General features: G+C 45.5%; 1 protein-coding gene and 1 long non-coding RNA gene across 2 annotated transcripts; one reads left to right on the forward strand and one right to left on the reverse strand.

The window, feature by feature from the left end:
* Positions 1-2,312: 2,312 nt before the first annotated feature.
* Positions 2,313-8,833, forward strand: LOC123061791 (uncharacterized). The gene is made up of 2 exons (XR_006429282.1): positions 2,313-2,600; positions 8,591-8,833. It is a non-coding gene; the product is annotated as an uncharacterized lncRNA (long non-coding RNA).
* LOC123061790 (ABC transporter B family member 4) lies at positions 2,827-9,715 on the reverse strand. Its single transcript, XM_044485056.1, has 12 exons — positions 9,423-9,715; positions 8,641-8,695; positions 8,039-8,214; positions 7,721-7,942; positions 7,365-7,603; positions 6,751-7,276; positions 6,392-6,665; positions 5,660-6,290; positions 5,342-5,570; positions 4,229-4,495; positions 3,754-4,017; positions 2,827-3,665 (listed from the first exon to the last, which is right to left on the reverse strand). Exons 1-12 carry the CDS (start codon positions 9,666-9,668, stop codon positions 3,021-3,023), a joined length of 3,774 nt encoding a protein of 1,257 aa, XP_044340991.1. The 5' UTR covers positions 9,669-9,715; the 3' UTR covers positions 2,827-3,020.
* Positions 9,716-11,253: the final 1,538 nt, after the last annotated feature.

Consider the following 11,253-nt stretch of genomic DNA (forward strand, 5'->3'; position numbering starts at 1 on the left):
CAGTCTCCTTGGACCCAGACCTTCGGCAGGCGGGATCTGGACGAGGACCCGCCGCGGCTGGTAGATCTCCCCTTTGCCTTCTCCGACGCCGACGCCTTCTTCGCACGTTCCAGCGCCGCCGTCTTCTCCTTGGCCATGGTTGCCGGCGAGATGCGCGAAGGGAAGTTGTGCGGGGGCGAGAGCGAGCGCGCTGGACGGGGACGAAGGGAGCAGAGAGAGAGAGAATGCTGAGGCACAGCACAGAAATCCTCGCCGGGCGCATTTATAAGGTCCCTTCCGAGTGGATGACAGGTGGGCCCGGTCGATCTAATCATATCCGGGAACAGTTATGCAGACGGGATACGTGGCGAAGAAAGCGGCGCGGAGATCGAGGCGTCTATGTCCCGTCCCATCCGAACGCCGCGGTCCGCTCCACTTCGCGCGCGTCCCCAAATTTCGCATCCCGCGGAATCCGCGAACGGCAGATCAGTCTGTCAGACGCGGGGTTTCCCGCGATCCGTCGCTCGGGGATCGTCGAAGCCCGAAAGATCACTCGACGAAAGAAGAGAATGGATCGAGTCGACTGAAGACAAGTTGCTCACCATCGACGAAGAGATTCTTTGGTCCAGAACAACGCACGACTAGAGCGCAAAGGTTAATCGGAAACGACATCAACTCCTTCCTCACTCGAAGCCTCAATCCATTCGGGGGCTAATGATGGGGTCATGTACCTAGGGTAGGGTCACGAACCTGATCTAAGTACCTTACCCAAGGACACCCTTAGAAGAGGTCGCCTTCCAGTCGACCAACGAGGGACTCACTCGACTGACTTGAAGGACTCGACCACGAAGACTCACTCGACCACCAGGAGGTCAAGAGGCACTCTGCACTGCAACGGCCTGTAATTAAGTAGGCTTTATGATAGTAAAGACACTTTATGTGGGGCGTTACCAGTAACGCCCCAGACTTAACTCACCTTAAACCCTCTCCTACGTGGGCTGGCTGGGGTCCTGGCGCACTCTATATAAGCCACCCCCCTCCACAGGCAGAAGGGTTCGGCACCTTGTAACTCATATACTCATAATCCACTCGACCGCCTCCGGGCTCCGAGACGTAGGGCTATTACTTCTTCCGAGAAGGGCCTGAACTCGTACATCCCTTGTGTTTACAACCTCTCCATAGCTAGGACCTTGCCTCTCCATGCCTACCCCCCACTCTACTGTCAGGCTTAGAACCACGACACTCACTAATCCTTAACTAAAAACTACCATGTCTGAAAAGAGCACGATTTGCCTCTTTTAATCACGTTTCTGACTGGTTGGGCCCATACGTAAACGTTGATGTGGCACATTAGCAAAATTTGTGTGATGGCGGCCGAGGAGCTCAAGGCCGCCGGCGAAGGGCGCGGGGCGGGCGGCTCCAGCGGCGACCCGCAGCGACGTGCGGCGGCTCCAGCAGCGACCCGCGGCAGCTCCAGCGCCAATCGCGGTGACCCGTGGCTCTAGCGGCGAAGGGCGGCGGCGGAGGGTGCGGGGAGCCTGGGCGGCCGGAGGCGGGGGCGCGGCCGCGGGAGCCGCAGCATGCAAGGAGCGGCAGCAGGGTCACGACAGTGGCGAGCCGTGCGTGGCGGGGGCACGGCCCGGGCGTAGCAGCTGTGGCGAGCGCGCGTGGTACGGGGACGACGACCACGGTGCGCATGGCGAGGGGCGGCCACGAGCGCTGCGGGCGTGCAGGTGCGGCTCGGAGCACGAGCTCCAGCGCTCGACGGCGGCGTTGATGCGGCAAGTAATCGAGGGGGAGTAGAGGGGAAGCAGCAAGCACTCACGATGGTGATGGGGAGCTACACGGGGTGGTCGGGGATGCGGTGAAGTGCAGCTCGGGCACGCCAGCACGGCCGAGGCGGCTCCAGCTGGCGTGGTTGCGCCGCCGTCTCCAGTACCGACCAACGCCGGAGAGGTGCTTCGCGGGGACGTCGCTATAGAGAAGAACATGGAGTGCACATGAGATGTTCGAAGAAATGCCAAAGAGAGAGAGAGGAGGAGGAGGAGGAAGATTGATTCTGATAGGTGGGCCCATTCTGTCAGAAATGCGTTTAGAAGAGGCGAATCGGACACTTTTCCGACATGATAATTTTTAGTCGAAGATTAGTAAAAAAATTGGTAGTTTTTAGCATAAATTTGCAAAGTGATAGTTTGTAGGCATGGTTCCATGAAATGTGATAGCTTTTTGTTAAATACTCGGTTTTTTTAAAAGAAAAGAAAACACAAACAACAATCGGCAGAACAAAGAGCTAGTGCCTAGTGCCCATGCGATCGATCGATCGAACCCCAGGGACTGGATCAAACGAAGAGTTACCCTGCGTGCGCCACACAGGCAACAGTTCAGGCACCGCACCGGCGCACCGTCCCGCCCCTCTCCCTGCGCGCCTGCCCCGCCGCCCGCCACGTATGAGACCCCCTCCCCCCGCGCCGGGCGCCGGCCCAGCTCCTCTGAGGTACCGCCGACCCGCCTGGGAAGTCCGCCGCTCCGCCCCCAAGTCCTGGCTTGACGGGCTCCGGTCAGGATCTCGCTAGGCGCGGCTGTTGGGAGTTCCCGAGTGTAACGACACAGCTGGTGCGGCGGTAAGTCTTGGTTCTTGTCAGACACTCATACAAATTTAACTGCAGTATGATCAATTTCTAAGCAGAAGATGCCTAGAGCATCTTAAGATGACAGGGTAGAGTCTTCATATTATACAGCACATGCCCACATTTTACAATGCGGTCTTGAAATATTTGTGTTAGGCATTATGTACAGCGGGATATTACGCTCATTTACACATCGACGGGGGGAATGCACATTTCAAAATCAGAAGCACAAGATTTCCTTCTAAATGATTACAATCTTACGCTACATTGACACAATAAATTTTCATTCTAGTTTTCGAATTCCTCTTCAAGCCCCAAAGAATAATGCGGCACAGTTACAGAAACAGCAACAAAAGGTGGTCGGGGAAGATGTACAATGTGGATAGATATCGGAACCAAAACTGATCCTAGGTATTATGATGACGCTGATCGAAGTTCTACCAGTGAAGCGTACACCCCATCTTTTATGTTCATCAGCACCTCGTGTCTTCCTTTCTCAACTATTGCACCATCCTTGAGAACCGCAATGATATCAGCACCTTTGATCGTCGAGAGGCGGTGAGCCACAACAACCGTGGTCCTGCCGACCATCACATTGTCTAATGCATCCTGCACAATTCGCTCGGACTCAGCATCCAAGGCACTAGTCGCCTCATCAAGTAGTAGTATCTTAGGGTCCTTCAATATGGCCCTTGCAATTGCCACTCGCTGCTTCTGGCCACCCGACAGCTGTATCCCCCTCTCCCCAACTGTGGTGTCATATCCTTGGGGAAGGCTTGATATGAACTCATGCGCATTGGATGCCTTTGCAGCTGCAATGAGCTCCTCCTCAGTAACTTCCCCATCCTTACCATAGGCTATGTTGGCACGGATTGTATCATTGAAGAGTACAGGCTCTTGGCTCACAAGTCCCGTTTGATCCCTCAACCAATTGATGTTTAAGCTCTTGATTTCCACTCCATCCAATGAGATGGTGCCTGAATCAGGATTGTAGAATCGCTCCAACAGTGCAATTACCGTTGACTTGCCGCTACCACTCTCTCCAACAAGGGCAACAGTCTGTAAGACCACAGTGAAAGTAAGCTAATATGTAAATCACTGTAGAAGATATAACAATAGTGATTTGGATAGAAAAAGGTGGGCTAACCTTGCCAGAGGGAATGTGCAGGGTAAAGTCACTGAAGATCTGAATATCTGGGCGGGTTGGGTACTTGAAGCTGACATGCTGGAAATCGATGTTGCCCTTGACCTCATCTAATGTCAAACCCTCATTGCGGCTTGAGTCTATTTCAGACTTTCGGTCCAATAAAGCAAATATGGAAATAGCTGACTCTTTTGCTTTTGTTGAATCGGTGGCCATTGCACTTGTTTGAGATACTCCAATAGTTGCTAAAACCAGTGCAAAGAAAACCTGCAAAGTATGACTAACTATGTGAACCTCGTGGAAGTAGTGACTGGTTAAGGATGGAGGGATTAAGACTGAAAAACTTAATATGAAGAAGAAATAATTATTACTCCCTCTGTAAATAAATATAAGAGCATTTAGACCACTACTTTAGTGATGTAAACGCTCTTATATTTCTTTACAGAGGGAGTACTTCTGAAATAATGCAATTACGTACCTTGAAAACATCACCAAAACTTGATTGGCCATGGCGCACAAATTGTGCTCCAACATAGAAACAAAGACCATATGTAAGGTACAGCATCAAGAATGAGAAACCAAATCCGATGCCTCCAACTATTCCTGTTCTGACTCCTTGACTCATTGAGGCTTCACATTTATCATCATATATTCTTGTAATTCTTTTCTCAGAACAAAATGAAGCGACGGTCCTAATACTACTAATTGCATCAGTGGCCACTTGACTTGCGTCTTCATACATCATCTGGAGAACCAGCAATTCATTAGCATTGACATAACAATTTTCAGAATGTGAAAACTAATTATCTAGAGTAAACTCAGATTCTTATTACTCGATGATTTTTTTTAAATGACTTCACTTTATAGCCTTGACTGAATAATTGTCATCTTATCTTACTGTTACATAAATAGAAGTTTGTGTGTTAAGAAAAAAGGGAGCTTGTAGTGGTTGTTCACACCCATGTTTCCCACCTCGCTAAAAATCTATAACAAAAAATAAAAACAAGCTAACTAACTGAACACATAGACCTTAATGAACTAATTTGACCACCTAAAAATTCTCAGACAAAAATGGAGCATGGCACGGGTCAAAAAGAAAGTATGACTAGGTGTTACTGTGGAGCCAAGGGCACAGAGTAAGGTTTTAAGCTGAGCAAGAATGTGGAGGTGTGACTTCGGCCAAGGCAGAAGTCGGATGGGATGACGGCGTAGGGGAGACCTGAGGCAGTCTGAGCCGATGAATGGCTTAACGTGAACAGTTTCTTTTTACCGGCGGCAAAGCACTAAGCATGTCTATTAGATTGTAGGTCTAGCTTCACAATTAGAAACTGAATGCTCTACTAATTACTCCCTCCAGTTTCCCAAATGTGTCGTTTTGCACAGAGGCAGAATTTTTGTTGGACCTTTTAAATATGTTACAATAAATTAGTGGTTCTAACAGAAGACCCGCTAATGAAATATATCACACGAAACTTCTGTCCTAAGTAACAACTTATATGGAACTGCATGGAGTATCATTTAGTTTTAGTAATTATTTGCAAAATATCACATTGCTAGAAAAACAGCCTAATGGCTTCTTTTGATGGGTTACCTTGGCATCTTGACTGAAACCCTTCAAGAACTTCACTTGGGCATAACCTTGAAGGCCCACTAATGGAATCACACAGAGGATGATCAAAGAGAGCTTCCAGTCAGCTATCATAGCAATGACAAACCCTGTGATAAGTGTAGAGATAATCTGAACCGTTAAGGCCAAGTTATCTCCCACTAAACGCCGTACATTCAAAGCATCAACTGACAGTCTTGCACCAAGTGCTCCGCTGTAAGATATAATTTGGCAGTCAGTACCTAAAAGTAAAGCTCACAGATTCTAAAGGAAGAAGAAACCAAGCGAAAAACTGTAACAAACCTGGAATTTTTAGGATCATCAAACCAAGCGACTTCTTGGTGCACAATGCTTCGAAATGACATAGCACGGATACGCTCTATAAGCTTCCCTCCGGCTATTCCAAACAAGAAGAGCTCTGCGGGTATTGAGATTATCGAAATGATACCCAGCACCACACACATCAAACCCCAAAAGCTAGAATCCTTTCTGAGTTTATCTGGTGGCTCATAGAAAGTTTTAATGGCACTGGAAATCATCACGCCGAACATTGGGAAAAGCACTCCGTGAACTGCTGCAGCTAGGGATCCTAACAGAATAATAAGTACCTCTGGTTTATTAAGAAGTGCCAGCCGTCCCATAGGAGCTTTCTTTGGAACCTCACCATCCTGCTCTGTATGATTCTCCCCATGTGTATCATTTCCTTCAGGCAATTCAACTGCGCCAGGAAGCCCAAAGGAGAGGTTGAAAGAATTCCTACTACTATTCCCTGCAGAACCTCTGCTAATCGATCGCTTCAATGACAAGCTTGTACTCTTAGACCTTGGATCCAATCTTCTATGGTCTACTTTCTGCTCTTCTTCATTGTTTTCTTGAAGCCTAATTAGTTGAGAGTATGCACCATCTGGGTTTACTACCAATTCATCGTGGGGACCTATATGAAACATTCATTTTGTGTAGAAAATTGATCAGTTTAGTCAAAATATGCCAAAGAAGTGATTAATAAAAGGTGAGTGATGAGAATGTAATCTTGACCTTGTTCAACTATCTTTCCTTGTTGAACAACTGATATGCAATCAGCATTCCTGACAGTAGTTAGACGATGAGCAACCACAAGCGTCGTTCTGTCCACCATGATCCTATTCAGTGCCTCCTGAACTATCCTCTCCGACTCCACATCCAATGCACTAGTAGCTTCATCTAACAAAAGTATTTTGGGGTTTTTAATGATTGCTCTTGCAATTGCGATCCTTTGCTTTTGCCCCCCTGAAAGCTGAGCACCGCGTTGGCCAACCATTGTATCATAACCCTGGTACAGAATAAAAATAAAATATTAGCACTCAACTAAAATGGAAGAACTTGGATTAGGACAAATTATTGAAATTTTGACACACATTGGGCAACTTATCGATGAAATTTGCTGCATTGGCGAGCTCAGCGGCTCTCTTGATCTCCTCAATTGTTGCGCCTTCTTTGCCATATGTAATGTTATCTTTAATTGAGGTCATAAAGAGCAAGGGCTCTTGGCTAACAAGACCAATTTTCCCTCTTACTGAATCAAGCTGTAAACTCTTGATATTGATCCCATCAATCAAAACTTCACCAGCCTGCGGATCATAGAATCTCTCTACAAGACTAATCACAGTTGACTTGCCACTTCCACTCTCCCCAACTATAGCCATTGTAGTGCCACTAGACACATGCAAGGAGAATCCATCAAATATCAGTTGCTCTGGCCTTGCTGGGTAGCTGAAATACACATCTCTCAGCTCAACATCACCCTTGATATCTTCTAACTGCTTACCAGTCTTGTCATCAGGATCAATCTCTGGTTTCCTCTTGATTGTTGTGAACAATCTGTGTGCTGCAGATTGTCCCTCTGCAAAGGCTGTCATACAAGGGGTTGCATTACCTAAAGACCTGCAACACAATCAGAAATTATCACTACCAACGATGCGATGTGAATCATCATTACGATATGAATTCCACTTGAAGGTGGATAACTCACATTGCTCCAGTCATGATAGCAAACAAGATACTGATGACTTCTCCTCCTGTGTATCCTTTGGTAAGTATCAACTTTCCACCGTACCATATGGCTAAGCCATAGCTAGAGAAGAATATGAAGAAAACAGAACCCATGCCAAAACCATTGGCAAGTCCTTCCTTGACAGTTGTCTTGTATGCTTTGTTTATGAGTTTATTGTAATCTCCGATGGCCTGTTTCTCCCCATTGAAAGAGGCAACCTGTTTTACAGATGTAGCAACAAGATAACTTGTGAGTACTCAAGAAATCATATCCTCCTTTTTCGTGGGAACGTTTCAACTAGCCATTATTTAAATTGATGTGCAAATTGAGCTTACTGTTTTTATGGCTCCAATTGTCTGTTCAACAACATTCGCTGCATCACTGTATGATGCTTGACCTTTGCTAGAGATTGTAGATAACACTTTGGCCACTGCTCCTCCTGCAATTACAACTGGAGGTATGCATGCCAACATGACAAGAGATAGAAGCCATCCTTTCACAAAAGCTACCACGAAACCGCCTATGAAAGTAGCCACAAGTTGTAGGAACTTGCCAACCTGCAGTAGTCAATTATGTCATTTTTATATGAGTTGGAATGTAATGAACACACTTTTGCTTATGCGCTCTTCATTTGACTGGGAGAAAATCCTTACCTTCTCACCAATAGCATCCTGAACTAGCACAGTATCACCAGACATTCTTGAAACTATCAGCCCAGTTGTCATTTCTACGTCGAAGAATGATATATCCTGTCTCAAGACAGATTTAAGGTATAGAGATCGAACGCGTGTGGCCTGCCTTTCTCCAGTAATTGTCCAGCATGCCACCTCTGCACAGACAACAGGTTGGCTTGACAGTTATTCTACCTTGACACGAGAACTATATGACTTAAACATGGGTAATTCTGTTTGCAATTTCCTTCAGTTGCGCTATGTGAACAAAATTATGTACAGTATATTTCTTCATGTGTCACTTTTCAGTTGAAATATAAAACGTGCATACACTGTTTTTCTTATACTCTGTTTTGCCGTACTCTTTGGACAAGAATTTCAGGAACACAACTTAGACTTTGCGACATCTAGCAATTTTGAAATACTAGTAAGGTGTCATCTGTCTTTTTCAGTTTAGTCAAACATATATTAATCTCATTATTTCTCTATAAGAAAGATAGCAGCCATGTTAAGTAACTAGCAGCAATTATGCAGGTGGTGCGAACAGATGTGGAGAAGTTGACAAAGTCTTCTCATGCTCTTACGGAGAAAGGAGACCACCGCTGTTCCGATACCCAAGTAGACAAAGTTCAGAACCGCCTGCAAGAACGAAATGATAACAGGGTGAAAATTTATTCCTGTCTTTACTGTCTTGCAGCAATGTAATATATGCAAGGAAATAAATCTAACTATATTATGGTAAAACTCAGGTGCTAGAAATTGTTGCAGTTTTTTTTCCTCTTTGGTATCCATGATGCTGATGGCCAACTGACAGTGACAAAGAAAGTGCAATGCCACAAACGTGACAGTGCGGATCACCTCTATCCCGTTTCAGAGTTTCAAAAGAGAGTATTCTAAAAAAAAGGTTTCAGAAGCGAGAAAAAAAAAGAACAGCACGGATCTCGGGGGCAGAGCTTCAGATCCTTTATTTATCGGGAGAGATCCCAACATGTGGGTGGCATCTACCCCTATCTCTTATGTTAATTAATGCTAATCTACGTGAAATCTCTTGTTAAACTTGCAAACTGCAGTAAACTGGAGTGATCCGCAAGCTAGTTCAGAAACGTGATAGATTTGAATACAGAACACCATGTAAAACCGCTGCAAATTTTCGTTCTAAACTGGGCTCCAGACTCAAGAAAATTAATGGCAGAAGAAGCAGAAGGGCGACAAGATTCGCCGGAGCTTTCTCGGAAGTAGAAATGGCATCGGCCGAGCAGAGTAGCCCGAAAGGGACGCGGTTCTGGTGCGTTGCCACGGATGCCTGGGCGAGGAGAAGCCGAGGTGATCGGAAAGGTGGCCGCTGACCAGAGAGAGCTCAGCTCACCTTGTTGACGCGGTGGAGGACGTTGTCGCCGGTGGCGCCGCCGAAGGCGTCGATCATGTCGCCGAAGATGACCGTCATGAGCGGCTGCGAGACGCCGTTGGCCAGCGCGGCCAGCGTGCCGACCAGCATCAGCAGCTGGTCCGTGCGGTCGGCGTACCGGAACATCCCCGTGAAGGACACCCTCTTCGCGTGCCCGCCCTCCTTCTCCTCGCCATGGCCATCCCTCCCTTTCGCGGCTGCGTCCATTGCTGGCAGCTTGGCGTGTACAGAGGACGCACGGCTTTTTGTTTAAGCCTGATTCTTACGGCTCTACTTCGCGGGGTATTTATGGGGTGGCTGGCTGCTTTTGGCTGGTCAATGCTTAGAGTAGGGTATAAATGAGAGGAAAGGGGAGGAATGCTACGGCTATACTCTCTTTCTTCGGAAATATTTATCATCAAAATAAATAAAAAGAAATATATTTACTAGATACATCTAATACATCCTCGTTTATTCATTTTGATGATAAGATACATCCCCATCATTTTGATGACAAGGTACATCCCCTTTTATTTATTTTGATGACAAGTATTTCTGGACGGAGGAAGTACAACTATATCACACCGTTGCCGGAGCAAAGATATCACGCAAATACGTAGGTTCTGGTCCCTCAATTCGAGTTCATAAGGTTCAATACGCATTTTGAGATTACTTTGATAACCAGTTAGAGTAATAATGTATGGCACAAAGACATTACTTTTGGGGGGCATACTTCTCATATGCTTTGAATTTTCTTGAAAATCATAGTATAGTAATTTTCAAGTGTCTACAACAGTTTCATGCAAATTCAAATGTTGGACACTGATCTCATCAAACTTTTTAGTTCGAGTGATGTCACCTTTGAGCATAACTTAACTTATCTGGGTTTACATCACAAGGACGATAATTCTTCTGTCACCAGCCCAATGTTATTTATATCTATGTCTCCTACTTAAACATAGGACCCCGATAAATCCCGAGCGTTCAGGATTTGACCATGGCAAATTGAACGTTTTCGGTGGCAATTTTAGTGACGCGAGAAAGACAAGTTTAGTTGGCAAACATGACAAATTCATGCTTAGTTTTTCGCCAGAAAATTGTCATGCGAGCGTGTCAACTAAATTTGTCATCTTCACGTCACTAAAATTACCATAAAAAATGTTCGATTTGCCATGGTCAAATCCCGAATGTTTGGGATTTATCATTTCCGTAAAGATAACGTACTAAGGTTTTGTCGTCCACCTCGTTCTTCATCCAACCTTACGTGCGTTACCAACTCCCTATCTCGTTTTGAATATATATTTTTCATCTCTAGATGTTTTACTAGTTTTCATCAAAAAGCGCCTTAATTGTTTCATCTTTTATTGACTTACCAAATAAAATCGCTCCTACTTAAAAGGAACATAAGGTTGTGTCGTCTACCTCCTCCTTCGTCCAATCTTATGTGAGCTTTCCCCTCCCTATCTCGGTTTTGACTTCTTTTTTCCATTTTTTGGATTTATTGGTTTTCATTGGAAAACACCTTACTTTTTCCGCCTTTTCTTGACTTGCCAAATAAAATATCTCCTACTTAAAAAGAACGTAAAGTTTTGTCGCCCACCTCGTACTTCATCCAACCTTACATGTGTTTCCCCCTCCCTATCCCTATTTTGATTTATTTTTCATTCAAAAACGCCTTACTTGTCTCGCCTTTTATTGACTTACAAAATAAAAATATGTTTTCTTTGGTGAGCCAATAACTTCTTACCAAATAAGTGATGACCAAATATAATACTAAAGTTTATTCAGGTAGGTAAATTACGAGTAGGATTTG

The sequence above is a fragment of the Triticum aestivum genome, chromosome 3A (assembly GCF_018294505.1).
Source record: "Triticum aestivum cultivar Chinese Spring chromosome 3A, IWGSC CS RefSeq v2.1, whole genome shotgun sequence".
Lineage (NCBI taxonomy): Eukaryota > Viridiplantae > Streptophyta > Magnoliopsida > Poales > Poaceae > Triticum > Triticum aestivum.

Bases quoted from the DNA above. Each gene is read 5' to 3' on its own strand.
- LOC123061790 (XM_044485056.1), bottom strand. From the start codon at position 9,668: ATGGACGCAGCCGCGAAAGGGAGGGATGGCCATGGCGAGGAGAAGGAG. The intron at 8,696-9,422 runs GTGAGCTGAGCT...TCGTTCTTGCAG, and splicing joins TCCTCCACCGCGTCAACAAG to GCGGTTCTGAACTTTGTCTA. The intron at 7,943-8,038 runs GTAAGGATTTTC...TGACTACTGCAG, and splicing joins AGGATGCTATTGGTGAGAAG to GTTGGCAAGTTCCTACAACT.